Source organism: Arctopsyche grandis, chromosome 2, assembly GCF_051622035.1.
Source record: "Arctopsyche grandis isolate Sample6627 chromosome 2, ASM5162203v2, whole genome shotgun sequence".
NCBI lineage: Eukaryota > Metazoa > Arthropoda > Insecta > Trichoptera > Hydropsychidae > Arctopsyche > Arctopsyche grandis.
Window position 1 is genome coordinate 35,247,333 of NC_135356.1, and position 16,345 is coordinate 35,263,677.

Sequence of the window (16,345 nt, forward strand, 5' to 3'; positions counted from 1 at the left end):
ATCATACTCGACACTCATTTCCTCCAATTTGGCTGTTCACACATGAAGAATGTGTGAAAGGAAATCTGCCTTTATATAAAGCAAAACTAGCATTTAGTATAAATATGAATAATAAATTCAAAACAGTCAACTGAAAACAGCGTTAAAAACAAAGTATTACTCTTAGATTTCACATGTATGAATTCAAAACCAAAAACTACATACATGAGAAAGTCTATATGTTAAACTATCATGATTTTTTGTATTAAATTCTTGGGAATTTAAACATAAAAAAAAAATTCTTAAAATATATAGTTGCAAACAAAAACCGGAACGCTTATTTTACGATTTTTAGGCATTAAAAAATATATTGCCCTTTATGTGACTTTTAGCGATCATGTATTTTAAATATGATTGATTATATAAATTAAGTTTAGTTCCATATGAGCTTTCAAGATTCAAGGATTAAAATCTTTTAAAATACAAAATACCATGAAAAAATACGTTCAATCATCATTGGAGGAAAGTATAAAAATCATGACTTTGTCACTCGGGATTATCATCGAGGTCAATTTCTAAACAAATGAGATGTTCCATATCTACTGTATTAAGAATATTGTAGAAGGAATTTGGAATTTTTGTTCGTAAACAGGGGACTGGACTGAAGAGAAGTACAACCAAGAGACAAGATTTCCTGATAACCTGATTATCTCTACAGCAGCGATTTAAAACAAATATCTAATAGATAAGGACAAATATCTCCAATGACTTTTTAATCAATATCAGTGACAAGACTGAGAAGACGATTCAGGGAGGCCGGAATAGGCCAAAGAACATGAAAATCGGGGCTCAGATTGGCAACGAATAATAATATTTTCAGATGAGTCAAAAGTTTAACCTCTTAGCTCTGATGGTTTTCCATACATTCGAAGAAAATTGGAAAAAGACAAAAGAAGAGCACAAAATATACAGTGAAGCATCCTCCAAGCTAAATAGTGTGGGAATCATTTTCTGACTATGAAGTTAATCAAATGCAGATTCTGCTAGGTGTCATCGACGGAAAAATAAATATAAAGTCATTCCATCGAAGAAAAAACACCATCCATATAGTGATGACACCATATTTGAAGATGGCTCTGCCCTCTGTTATCGAACCAAATTGGTGAGAATTCTTATTATTTAACGTTATTGAATATAATTATTTCTGTAAGTGGTACCGGAGGATATAAAAAATATTATGAAAGGAGCATGTGAGGGACGCAACAGTCCTCCAACTTATTCATAAAAAGAGAGAGCTTCTTGACACGGTTAAGCGCCGTAAATTGGAATATTTTGGCCACATTATTCATGGCCCCAAATTTAGCCATCTATAAACGATAATAGAAGGCAAATAAATGGCTTAGCTTGGGAGAAAGAGGCTCTCTTGGCTCCGGAACATCAGATCATGAATGGGACTCGAACTCGAAAAATTGTTTCAGCTTACCCATTATAGAACACATCTCGCACGGACCATCAATGTTTGCCTATGGTAGTCGCCTAAATCCGAATACGGATTAGGCATTAGAAGAATAATATTTCAATTACTTACTTTTTTTTGGTTTGGGATTGTTGTGGATAAGAATCAAATATAGGGTAAGTAAATGCAATATATCGAGTCTTAAATTATTACAAAAATAATTGAAACGGTTTGGTACAACTATGTACTTCCTCATCGAAATTTCGCAAAATTTAATCGATTCTATGCCTAACAAGTTAAAAGCAGTTATAAAATCAAAAACAGCTGCTGCGAAATATTAATTTCCTTTTTGAAAAATATAAATAGAAAGTATAATGGATACAATTAATAAAATGTATAATGGATACAATAGTTTTTAACAATGCAGACAGTGTTTGGTCGTAAAATCGGTCGCCCATTAAAATTCTCCCCAACCCATTTGTTGTCCCAACTTTGGTGTTAAAATAATGAACTATTTTACAACTTAACATTTTAATGACTCTTGGGTGTTGGTTTTATCTGTTGAAATAATGAACTATTTTATAACTTAAAATTGTAATGACTTTCGAGTGTTGGTTTTATTTAAAACCCCCAAAATATCACGCAAAAGCATTTTTTCTATAGTGTTCCGGTTTGTGTCTGCAAATACGATCAAATTATCATATTTCGAAAACAACTCCAAATAACTTACAAGTTCTTTCATAAATTTGTCATCGTCGGGTTTGGATCTGATCGACTCCTTTGGGGACCAACTCGGTGTTCTCTCCTCCGATGTTAAATTCTCTTGGATATCCAGGAGGTCGTCGTCGTCGTTCACATTACCGCTATCTTCGTCGTCCTTAAAATTAAATTGATCTTCAGACGAGTCTATTTTCGAATAGTCAAAGTTATCGCCCCTCTGAAGCAAACAACGAAATTGTAAATATTTCCATAATACAACTATAACACCACACATATGTAATAAACGGATCATTACTCTTCTAGGATCTTCCAGTAGCCAACTAAAGGGTGGGTCTTCGGGTAAAATGAAATCGGTTTCTTTAAACTGAGTTATCTTCGACATATCGACGAAAGCGCCGGCTCTCATCGGCTTGTCCAAGTTAACTTTTTTCTTATCGCTGCAAAAATACACAGGACACTGAATCAACGAACAATATCCGTTATGGGAGTGACTCAAATTCACTTCTGTAATACACACATTCACTGTACATGTGTAGAAGACTTTAAACAGTGACATGAATTATGAAGTATTTATAGGACTACAACACTAACGCATTGATGACTGATATGATTCAATGTCAAATACAAAGCACTCTTTCAAGGGATATTTTAAAAGCAGTATGAACCAGCGGTATATAATTGCTTCTATTATATTTATCAAATTTTAAGAATTTAAACATTTGCGCAGCACAAAAGAGATTCGTAAAGTTGCATCCATCAAAATACATATGTATGTATGTTCGATTATTCAGTTTGCAAATCAACCGTGCTTATAAACCAAATATATTTAAATTAAAACATCGAAAACAAACTGCTGTATATCATTTCATCAATGACGCACTGGACTGGTTTTCGTAAAGGATTTGAGAAGAAATTATCAAATACGTTATTTACGACTTGGCGATTTTTATCTGAGTAAATCGATCAATGAGGATTCTAATACACGCTAACAGTATAAATATATTAAGTCGTATGAAGAATTACATTTCGAAAAAGATTGAATCGATTTTAGTGAAGTTTTCTCCAGTACATTAAAAATATTTATATAAAAACATAAATATATATATATATATATATATATATATATATATATATATATATATATATATATATTTATATATATATTTATATATATATTTATATATATATTTATATATATATATATATATTTATATATATATATATTTATATATATATATATATATATATATATATATATATATATATATATTTATATATATATTTATATATATATTTATATATATATTTATATATATATTTATATATATATTTATATATATATTTATATATATATATATTTATATATATATATATATTTATATATATATATATATATATTTATATATATATATATATATTTATATATATATATATATATTTATATATATATATATATATATATTTATATATATATATATATATATTTATATATATATATATATTTATATATATATATATATATATATATATATATATATATATATATATTCTTGTAATTCTTCATACGACTTTATATATGCATATATATATATCATCATTAAAAAGGATTTAAAATGAACAAAATAGATCCTCACCTCTGTTTGTTGTATCGGATGTGTTTCGGACTAAGATCTGAATGAAAATGATCACTTTTGACCATGATCGAGGTCTCTTGCTGGGCCTGAATGGGAGTTATGGTCATCTTCGTTCTGTAAGCAACTGTTAAGTACAACGTGTCCAACGGGCCACAAAGCTGGCCTACTCTAAATTGTTTATAGCCGTCTCCTGTAACGATGCAACCGACCAAACGTTCTAATAAACATCATTTTGTCAATTTACAACGAAAATCCATCAACTGACTTCAGACATCGGATTATAATAGTAGCAAAAAGTAACCATTTCAATATACAAGAAAAAAGATTGAACGATTGTTTATTCTCACTTTAAATGTAATTCGTAATTTTCCATACGCCAAACGTTTGGCATTACAAATATATTTAAATGCATGCAGTTGATAGATTTTCAGTGCATGTCAGACAATCTAAAAGTATAATAGTATTTAAAACTAAACAGCAACGTTTCGCAAGAAAAAAAACACACTTGAATATAAAACAATCGCCGGGTGAAAAACAAATCAATATTCGCTATCAAATGCAAGTAGTGGTAAATACATACATACAAGAAACAAATACAAGTATTAAAAAACCACTCGACACAGCGCAGACACCGCACAGATTAGATCCTAGCCACACGTGATATCTCTTCCAGTTCTGAAAGCAGACTGAGTGGCTGTAACAGATCGCACCTAATATATATGGAGAAGAATGCGCGATAAGCCACATACACACACTCACACGCGCACACATATACAAATGTGGAACTGCATTTCAAATCAAGTGAGAAAAATCCACGTGACAAAGAGATAAACACATCTGCGCAAAAACATACATATCTATGCGGAAGAACGAACGCTGATAATCTGTCAACTTCAGAATAAAAACGAATACTGACCTAGATTTTGAAACTGCGGTTCGCCCATGTATATCCGGTAATATATGACGTAAGAGTCGGAGCCTTGCCGTCGTGATAGTTTGTACGCCGGCGTGACTCTGGTGACGGAGATCAAAGACTTGAGCATGATGCTCATCCTGTTGTACACGGTGCAGGTGACTTTCACCGACGGATCGCACTGGTCGGGCAAAACGCCCAGCATCCAATTCTCCAGGATCATTTGATCGCCGTCTACGGTCTTAAGCGATATCTCAACGCACAGCGGAAGGCAACTGGTGATAGGGTCGCCTTGCAGCACTTTCTTTGTCTCCACATTTACGTCCGGGATGTCCTGTATGTCCAAGCTGAACTGAAACACCACAAAAGAAAACATGTACACACATACGTATATAATACACACAAAATGAAAACCCAAAGGACTCTCCATTAGACGCAATACCCTTGCCATATATATTTCAACTATCAAGGACTTAAAAATTTTCTTATGAATTTCAAGTGGGGGTTTTTTAACCCTCTAGGGATTTCGGGAGGGTCGCAAAGCTTTACTCAACAAAGGCATCATTACACCATTGAAGTTGACTTTAGAAAATCGTATCTTAAACTAACAGAGCTAAAATTGTATTTACACATATGTACGCATCTTCATTATCCTCAATCTTAGTGCATGAAAGCTTCTTATCAGCATCACTATTAGTTCAGACATTCCTGCCAATCAAAAAATTGTGATCTGATTTTGAACCACTCTTTAGGTCACTTTGATATCTTACTGAAGTTAAATAGTTTCGAGATTTTTATAATAAAGTTTCGTCTAGATGAGACAACGTAGCCAAACTATCGAGGAACATACAAAGAAGACGAAAAATAACGTTTCAAGTGCCATTAAATTGAGCTTTCAGGACAGATTTAGAACTGTTTAAACCAACAAACAGTGCATAAATTCATAATATTAGTAAACAATAACTCTTTTGCGAGGTATTGCATATAATCATTCAATGAGCAATCAATAAAGCTCAAATATTAGAAAATAAAAACGTTTTAAGTGACATCATTTGAATAATCAATAAGTGCCACAATAACGTCGTATATACTTTTATAATAATAATCGAACAACTTATATTGCGTCGTCTTTCTCAACTCTCGGATATTACCCCAATTGTGGTGGCTGAAGATATCATCAGCTTTTTGACGTTAATAGTCTCTCTTAAGCAATATTCATCCACTTAAAGAATGCTTCAAGAATACTTCAAGTTTCTACCCCTAAGATGTGGCATTTCAAAATTGTTTCAAGGGTGCACATACACCACAATTCACGAATTGTAATTTGTGAAAAAAAAATTACGTCATTTTGAAAACTGCTAACTAAAATTGTATAATTCAAAAGTGTGAAGTTATCGCAATTGGGCTTGATATATTCTGTCGAAACGTTGAAAACTACGCATCCCCTACCCAGGTATATCCTGCGCACATATCAAGTGCGCATGCGTTAATTTAAATATCGCATCCAGATGCTACAGCCCCTATGTAGACACCCTTCGTATATGCAAGGGGGCACTTACCCACAAAAAGGGTATAATTTTTTTACTAACCTGTTATACATTTCACATGGTTTTCGTTTATTTAAATACTAAACGTATCCCATGGAATTCGACATACGCATTCATTCTTATCCCAAGCCAAAAAAAAAGGCCATAAATTAATTCCTTCTTGGAAAAGACGAAGAGGAATCTTGCGCAATAACGTGTTGCACAATACCCTGAACAAAAGGAAATTTCACTTACATACTTATAGCTCATTCGGATAACATTACGAAAAGAGAACTGATCAACAAAAAAAAAAAATCATATTTTTTTTTTACTTACTACAGCTGAGGCTAATCGATATTTACCTAGTTTGACTGAATGAATTCGAATGACAATAAATTATTTTTGTTGGTTTCTTTGCGTTTATGAGATATGAACGTTTAAAAAAGGAAACGCGCAATTTTTCCATATGTTTGACTTTTGCAGACCTTAACTAAAAATCCAATGTATATGCTTAAAAAATTAAGTATTTAATCAACAATCAGATGTTTTCTCCATTGATTGTGATTTTTTTATTGCTTTAAAATACGTATAATTAATCACCTAGTAAGTCAAAAATTTATATTTTATATTTCTCGAACGATCATGGGTTTATTGGGCCAGTTCTATATTTCACTACGTTTTAAAGCGTAAGTTTTCAATAGCAATATATTTTATTTATATTATCTGAACGTACTAATTCGAGTGGTAAATGATTTTAAAATACTCATAAGAATTTTAAACTCAATTAACCGGTCGAAATAGTACGATTAGATAAAAAAAAAAAAAAAATTAAAATAAATCCTTATAAACGTAGTAAAGTGAAAAATTTGCGAAAAAGTTCGTAATATTACGGAAAAAATGTATAAAAAAAAATCTGACTTAGATAATAAAATTATAAGTATTTTAAAGCAATAAAAAAATCGCAATCAATATAAAAAAAAACATTGATTTGAAAAAAGACTATTGATTCCAATACTCAGTTTTTGCGAAGCAATACTAGATTTTGAGTTAAAGACTACAAAAGCCAAACATCTGTAAAAATTGCCCGATTTTTTAATATACCTCGTGTCTCATAAATGAAAAGAAACCAAAAAAATCCAAGTTATGTTCGAATTGAGCGGGTCAAATTCAGTAGAGATCTAGAAGTCTCCATGGCAGTAATTTTTATTTGTTGTTGCTCAGTGATATGGAACGAAATTGGAGACCATAAAACACCACAAGAGGGCTAAGGGCTTTGTCGATTGATGCTGAGGAAGTCTCAGAGCTACAAAGTGCAACACACATTTTCTGTTTGTCTACGTATTATATGTTGACTTGTTTATAATTACATATGTTTCTATAATATATATTTGTTTATACAAATACTTGAGATATCTTGCGGTTGTTTGCTTATTAAGTTGCATTTTGAAATCCGAGCACATAAAACTAATTAAGTACATAGTAAAAAAAAAAATGAAAAAGAAATAAACAAAATATCCCGAATAAGTAGTAGAACGACGAACAAAATTCCAAATCTTCGTTATGGGGACGAGTGGGAGACGTTATAATTTACAAACAATTTGAATGTTTATATATTATTTGCCAAAAGAAGCAGTCTGTGTTAGTGAGATATATGCAGACATGTTTTGAGATGCATGAAGCAAGTCTCGAACACAAATTGCTATTTTTTACAGATACAGGTTACAAGTTCGGCAGTTTGATCATAAGTCTTTTAGATATAATGCTAGTTGGACAGTTCAATCGCAGGTGGTCTTCAATATAGTTAGCCTGAGCATATATATATACAAATAAGGGTGGAAATTTCAACCAATCACAGTTTGGGGTAAAACAAATGGTGATTAAGATATAAAGTGGCATTCGTTGCGTAAGTCAGTTTCAGTATTTGATATATGTATCCTTTGAGTGTATCGAGAAATGGTACAATAATATTTGAGGGTAACCCGAGTCGTGAGAAAAACGCAGCTAAAGCAATAGATATAATTAAAAACAAATAGTATTTAACTTCCATACGTATCCTTTGAGGGTATCGAGTAAAAGTTGAGTATCAGATACACTCAATTAGTCATGCAGATTGAGAGGGATAATGATATTTGAGGGTAACACGAATCGTGAGAGACAAAAATACAGCTAAAGCAATAAAGATTTTGAAAGTCTCACAAATAATAAGAAATAAACGTGCGCTCAAGCAATCAAGATCAGACAACACGTGAGGATTGCAGAGTAATATAGATACATACATAGGTTGTAAGACCTTTACCACATAACATCCTTAAGCTAAGTCCCTTTCTTCGATATATATATATATATATATATTGAGTGAATGCGACAGTTGCGCTTCCACCAGATAATACCTATTATAAATCGACACAATCGAGGTTTCGTATTCTCCAGTTTTCTAATCCGAAACTGGACCAATTTAAAAAAAAAATTCAACGGTATGAGAAAGATATTTTCTAAGTTTGTGTCTTCGTAATTTTTTAAAAATCAACCGTTAAATTAGCACGCTGGACTCTTAGCGTGGGTGTAAAAACGAGGCGATTCTATAGATACTTGGTGGCTCCTAGCTCCTATAAAAAAATAAAAAGATAGAAACATGCCATGGTGGATATCCATAGCATATTACAAATAATCTATCTAGTGCCGTAATCGAAGAAGGGAGAATTCCAATACGTTTGTATGAACAAGGCGCTGGTGTCCAAGCCCTCTCAAGTGAGGACAAATCATTGCATTCCGCACATACCAACTCCTCAAATCTGTTATTCATCCGCTCTCAAAAAGCTCATATCTGTGAGACGATTCAAAAAAAAATCAAGTATCCTCATCGCTGGTGTGAATTTTACACCAATGATCCGTGTTGATTTTGAGCCCAAAGTACAAACATACAAATGTAATTGGACGGTTTTACGACTTTGAAACAAGACATAGCAAGAATGTTTCTACGACTGACCCCCCTCCACCCCCCCCCCTTCCCCATGATGCTCTCACATTTTTGTTGTTTTTATTTTTTAGCTTCATCCTGTCGATGACGCAATGCGATAAGAAGAAAGAGAGAGCGTTGCCATCTCCTCTCGGCGAAATAAATGCGCAATAAACGCGGAGAAAGGGGCGATCGATCTTCATAATAAAAATAGCATCCAGACGGTGTATTTGTGCGAGGCTGGGGTTTCGGCGGTTGCTATGACGAAAAAAAAAAGAAAAGAAAACAGGCGTCGTGCGAAAATCAATGTCGAAGGGCAAAAATATGGTCGGGTGTCCATTTTGATTCCATGAATTCAGAACACGTGCGTACGTACACACACCAAGTATGAAAGTCCGCGTGTGTGTGTGTGTACTTGTGTTTTGGGAATTTCAAACGCATGTTTGTAATCAATTACTCGATGTTGGGTGCGTTGACTTCGGGAGCCATTGTTATCGTATCGGACTGACGAGCCCCAAGAACCGAGAATCAGCTTCTGAGAACAACAATGCTGAACAAACATTCCTTCTGTGAGCTTATCTGTCGTAACGCGATTATTCTGTGGTCGTATTGAAAAAGCTCAACTATATACGGACGTGTATGTCGTCATCGTTCATCAACCATCAGCTGCTTTCATTCCTTTGTTCTGAGCAACAACAACACTCATCCGTCTACCTACCCCACACATAGTGTATTTCTATTGCATCTTACTAATAAAATGTATTGCGCCCTTTTAAATTCTCTCGGGTATTAGGTTACATCTCTCTCTCTCTCTCTCTCTCTCTCTCTCTCTGTGAATGTATTGCGCGTTTCCTAATTTTCAATTTTCTAGTTTCGTAACCAGCCATCCATTAATTCACTACAGGCAAAGCGATTCGATTAAAAACTTTCTTCTTCGGGCAAAGTGGCATTTTTTATTCGAAAAACCCACTACATCTTGTTTTTTATCCATGTATACATAAGATTAATAGGTGCTACTTTAGTACGCGATCTACTTTTGAATCTAATCAGATTCAGATTCGAACTCACAATCGATTACTGATCACGTTTTCACGATCTGGTTGTCGAAACATTTCTATCAAAATATCAAACAGCGAAGAAATTACCGACCCCGACAACCAAATCTTAAATGAATAGAACCAACCCTACCTTAACTTAACCCTTAAATAAATAGGTGTTGGCTGCTAACATATGTTTTTTTTTAAGTTTTATTTCACAAAAAGAAACATCTTGGCAGCCAACACCCATTTATTTAAGGATTAGGTTAGGTTAGGGTTGGCCCTATTCATTTAAGATTGTGTTGTTAGGGTCGGAATTATTCAGTCTCACTGTCACACGCGAGAGCTGAGACCGCATATTTAAGTAAAACCGTGAAGATAGATCGCATACTAAAGTACATAAATATGTAAAGGCAGACCGCATACTGAAGTGGCACCAGATTAACATTTATCCTAATCACCATATGTAGCATACTCTCATGTGGTACCCTAGCATAATCATTCAAATTACTTTTTACAACACGCCTCTGTATTAATGCAGTAAATCTGAAAAGACAACCCCAAAATAGCACTACAACAAGATTTGTCTACGTTTTTCAAGTGTAAAAACAATATTTGCTAGATCGTCGATTTTAAAGAGGTTAAAAAATATATAATGAACATTTATAAGAATAGTACAATTCTTATTATTTCATACACACAGAATGGTCAAACGTACCGTATTTACAGAACACGTTCAATTGTTCAACTATTTGTTTTGTAAAAGACTGTCAGGACAATTTAATGACTCGTATTTATGTAATTATTGCATTTCTTTCAAGCTGAAGCAAAATCGACAAAACACTCATTTTCAAATAGTGACGACATAGTGGGTAGGAAGGATTTTGCCAATTTGATGGAAGGAACGACTCAACAATGAAATCGAGGTTAACTACGGAATCAGACCCGGCAACCTCTCGGTGGTTAGCATTAATGCAACCACCGAGCTATGCCACTGGCCACTATATGCCTATAGTTTATGGATAAACGTACAAATATTAAAATTTAAAAAGAAATACTTTTCCATAATTGAAGTAATGAAATACATATATAAAGCGGAAAAACAGAAATGTCAAAGCCAGGGATCGGAGAGACATATTTTGCTATTTTTATTTGAAAAGGGAAGTGAAACCGAAAGGAGCCATGAAGAGCAACATCTTGAGCATTTGGAAATTCCTATGATGGTAGAAAATTTTTGAGAGTGGTGAAATCAGAAAGACCTCTAAAAATCGATGACACATTAAATTCATTGGTACAATCGGATTCTAACAAAACTACCCAAGAATTATGTCGGACTGGGAAAGGTCATTTAAAAAGGCTCAGGGGAAAAAATTGACAAGGAGTTTGAGCTATGCACGAAAGGGTAAACATATTTTCTTCGCTATTTTTCAGACATCAAACCTATTTGTTTATGCGAAGGATTATTACCGGCAATGGGGAGCTAGTCCCGTACAATATACAATACAAAGAAAAACCGAGTGCCCCTTTCACAACGCTAGAAAAATCCTTGACCTTAAAAATGTTTTTTCTTTGTTGTTTGTGTAACGTTTTAAAATTTATTCGTTATGAATAATTGAAACCGAATCTCAGACTGTCGCAGCAGAAATGTATTATTAATATATTTCTAACACCTATCCATCCAATGTCAGAAAACTCCCGACACCTATCCATCCAATGTCAGAAAACTCCCGACACCTATCCATCCAATAGCAGACTAGACCGTGAGATGTCTAAAACAGCGTTCATCAAAATCAAGGTGACATTTACAAACAAGCATTAGTATGCATTTGAGATTCGCGAACATCTGCGACCGATGCGGTTATCTACAAATAATCGACAAGGTGGTCTCCAACGTCCGGATGCAGACAGCACATACCAAAATGCAACAAATCACCCGGAAGCGACATAATTCCTGCAGAACTAATCAAATAATGGGGGGGGGGGAGGAATCAAGATGATCAAACACATTTACAATGTTGTAATATCTATTCGAAATTGTATGCTGCGTATGTTATGGACTGCAAGAAGCATGAAAATTTAAATCCTCAAAGAGATGGCAGTTTCAGACTTCACAATATGCGCAAAAAAGATTATTTCCTACTTTGGCCACATTGCCGGGAAAAATGTAGAGGCTGATAGTCACCAGAACGGGAAGACAGTCTCCCGAGAGATGATCAGATCATATTAAAGAACCGACTAGATTGTCCTTCAACCGGGAAGAGTGGAAGTAGATTGTCGATAAAATTCCAGACATCGATCACCACGATGCTCAGCATTGAGCAAATGAGGAAGAAGATATGTCCAGTAGTAAATAAGTGGAAATTAAGAGGTGCATTTGGGCAAATAAATGCTATTTTTTTAAACGAATATGCCACTTTGCCCGAAGAATAATTAAGCCAGCAGCATGGTTTGGTGGTTGGACTTTTGCCTAGTACCAAGAGGCGCCGGGTTCGATCCTGTGAATCTACCTCGATTGAAAAGAATTCAGAGTATATCCGTAATACTGCTGGTCAGACGTGAATATTTGTGACTAGTTGATCGTTTCCTATCAGAGTTTGTCAATTCTTCAGATTTAATTGTTGAAACGGTTCCTATCGGCTAAAAAAAAAAAACCTTCCTGTCTACTATGTCACCACTATTTTAGTATGATAAATGTATAATAAAATTTATGTACAAGCTAAAATTCATAGATGTCTAGTTTTCTATGTAATAGAAAATGCCACATTATTTGTAATTGGCCAGGAAGGCGCATTGGGAATTACTTGTTAGGTTAAGTAAGGGGGTTGGCCCCAATAATTTAAGATTGGTTTGTTAGGGTTGAATTTATAGAGTGAAAAGTTGTAAATTCATTGTTTGATACATTTTCACTGTAACATATGTAATTACATTCAAATGATTTTTCCATTGTTTCGCTTCGTCAATTAAATAGTAAAATTTTCATATTTGTTGGAATGACATAAATTAATCATTCCTTCTATTAGATAAGGCAGAAAGAAATGTCGTTTTATTTCTATTTATAGAAAATTTTCAACATTTCTGCTTTTAATCAATACAATGGAGCGCAATACATCAAATTCCAGACATAGAATTTGCTAGAAAGTTAACAGAAAATTCGGTTTCGAGTGGAGCAAGCAAGAGCTGCATTCTTATTAAAATTGAATGTTCTAACCACACGCGATCTCAGTATAACACTCCGACTAAGACTTCTATGATGCTGCGTTTTCAGCATCCTTCTGCGTGGGACAGAAGCATGGACCCTGACAAATGCCACGTGCAGAAAACTACAGCCCTTTGAGATGTGGCTGCTGAGAATCTCACGGATGGCGCGTTGTACCAATGCCGAGTTGCTAGTCCTGATGGGCAAGCATGTCGAAGTGCTCAAAAGTGTGAAAAGGCATACTTTAGACAAGTGATGCAGAACGAGAGATAGGATCTCGTGCGCCTAACAATCCAGGGAAAAATCCCAAGCCAACACAGTCGGAAGAGAATCTCCGGCAGTGCTCGGAGATAGAGCACCATTCCGAGCAGCCATTGACAAAATACGAACGGGGAATCTAGTTGCTGACGTTCTGGAAGAGTATGGAACGTGAAGATTAAAAAAATGGGTTGGTTTTCAATATGACAAAAAAAAAACAATATGGTGATCTTATCCGGTCTCCGTGACGGGCCGGAATGTGAAATTGCCGAAAATGCAAATATCGGAAGGCAAAGATCTTAAGTCGAGAGTCTTAAGTCTTGTCTTCACTAACTGAGGGGTGCGGGGGGTTTAGCTAGTGGGGAAGTTGGGTTTTTTTTCCCAACGATGAAGCGGTACCTACTACATAAGAGAAACTGTGCATGCGCCATGTATTTTGCATGCGCCAAAAGGGAGGCCAGTATAACACGTGAGGGCGGATCTAGTGTATTATACATCAATGGAAATTACCGAAAACGCAAATATCGGAAGGCAAAGATTGAAAATCGAAAGTTCTGAAGTTGAAAGATCAAAAAAAAAAGGGTGCATGGTAAACGGTACATACTCACTTAATTTGCGTGAGCAGGATACAAAAGGAACAAGAGGAACAGCTTTTTCCTCCCGAATTAATGTGCGCGCGCAGAATACGGGAGGAAATCCCTGTTCCTCTTGTTCCTGTTTGCGCAAATTGAGTATGTACCTTGCACCTTTTCGATTTTCGACCTTTGCCTTCTGATGTTTGCGTTTTCGGTAATTTCACATTCTGGCCCGTCACGGAGACCGGGTAAGGTCACCATATTGTTGTTTTTATCATATTGAAAACCAACCCATTTTTTTAATCTTCACGTTCCATGCTCTTCCAGAACGTCAGCAACTAGATTTCCCGTTCGTATTTTGTCAATGGCTGCTCGGAATAGTGCTCTATCTCCGAGCACTGTCGGCGATTCACTACCGACTGTGTTGGCTTGGGATTTTCCCCTGGATTGTTAGCCGCACGAGATCTTATCTCTCGTTCTGTATCACTTGTCTAAAGTATGCCTTTTCACACTTTTGAGCACTTCGACATGCTTGCCCATCAGGGCTAGCAACTCGGCATTGGTACAACGCGCCATCCGTGAGGTAGATCCGATGTGTGTATATAAATGGTTACATATATTGTTGAAAAGTGATTAAATTAAATTAAAAAACATCAAGAGTCCTTGAAAGATAATGTATTGTGAACAGACCTTATTGTTCAGAATATCCGCTACGATAGAGAGAAAAAAAAAAAAAAAAAAAAAAGTTTTCTTCATATGAAATGATGGGGGAGGGGGCAAAGGTGACATTGAAAGTGTTGAGGGAATGTTTTGATGAGTTTGACGTCTAAGAGCCCCACCCATCTTAGTGGAGAGCAAGCAGCATCTCCCGCGTGACATGAGACGCAATACGCGCAAAAAAGTACGACGCCATGCAATTGCACAATTGCGATGCGCGGCGAGTGAGCGTAGAAAGAGCTGGAAGAAAAGGGCAGACATATGGATGCGTGTGGAAACTCACCCAGTCGGTGGCGCTGGTGTGCGGTTTTGAAGAGGTGTGGACCTTGTCTCCGAGGCGCGACTGCACGATGACCTGCACGGACTTGAGCGCCAAGTACTTGGTGAACTTGTCCAGGTCCTTTCGCTCCAGAGCGGTCAGCTTGGGCGCCGCCGCCATGGCGCACGCCTAACGGGCGAGAGCCGCCCCGGCTCCACTGCTAGCCCCCGATACGACAGCCGCAACTGCGCACCGGGCATTGCGCAGCTGCCGCGTCGGGGCGCTAGTGTGCCCATCCGACACGCGTGCCAACCCACTGCTCCGCACCACGACGCAAATAACAACAACTCGGGGCTGCCATACTGAAAAATTAACAACCACGCAAATGTTTATAACAATAGAAAAACACTTACGAATAAATAAATTGTGTCAATATTACGCGGCACGTCTCCATAACTACGGTACAACGCAGGGAATGGTTCAGCGCTCCCCCAAAAGTCACTAAGGGCCTCGGCACGCTTGCCGGATCGACAAGTGCGGCCCGCAAAATGGCGGTAGCCGTTCCGGGCCGCATTGACAAGGAGTCTGAGCTATGCACGAAAGGGTAAACATATTTTCTTCGCTATTTTTCAGACATCAAACCTATTTGTTTATGCGAAGGATTATTACCGGCAATGGGGAGCTAGTCCCGTACAATATACAATACAAAGAAAAACCGAGTGCCCCTTTCACAACGCTAGAAAAATCCTTGACCTTAAAAATGTTTTTTCTTTGTTGTTTGTGCAACGTTTTAAAATTTATTCGTTATGAATTATTCAAACCGAATCTCAGACTGTCGCAGCAGAAATGCATTATTAATATATCTCTGACACCTATCCATCCAATGTCAGAAAACTCCCGACACCTATCCATCCAATGTCAGAAAACTCCCGACACCTATCCATCCACTAGCAGACTAGACCGTGAGATGTCTAAAACAGCGCTCATCAAAATCAAAGTGACATTTACAAACAAGCATTAGTATGCATTTGAGATTCGCGAACATCTGCGACCGATGCGGTTATCTACAAATAATCGACAAGGTGGTCTCCAACGTCCGGATGCAGACAGCACATACCA

General features: G+C 36.0%; 1 protein-coding gene across 2 annotated transcripts in view; it reads right to left on the reverse strand.

The window, feature by feature from the left end:
- The window catches only part of Atg13 (Autophagy-related 13), a 35,416-nt gene extending 19,828 nt beyond the window's left edge, over positions 1–15,588 (reverse strand). For both annotated transcript variants that reach the window (XM_077445941.1, XM_077445940.1), the window contains exons 1-5: positions 15,251–15,588; positions 4,706–5,054; positions 3,790–3,979; positions 2,451–2,592; positions 2,166–2,372 (exon numbers count right to left, since the gene is read on the reverse strand). In XM_077445941.1, the coding sequence (XP_077302067.1) occupies positions 2,166–2,372; positions 2,451–2,592; positions 3,790–3,979; positions 4,706–5,054; positions 15,251–15,406 (1,044 nt within the window). In that variant the 5' untranslated portion in view covers positions 15,407–15,588. The remainder of the gene's footprint in view (positions 1–2,165; positions 2,373–2,450; positions 2,593–3,789; positions 3,980–4,705; positions 5,055–15,250) is intronic.
- Positions 15,589–16,345: the final 757 nt, after the last annotated feature.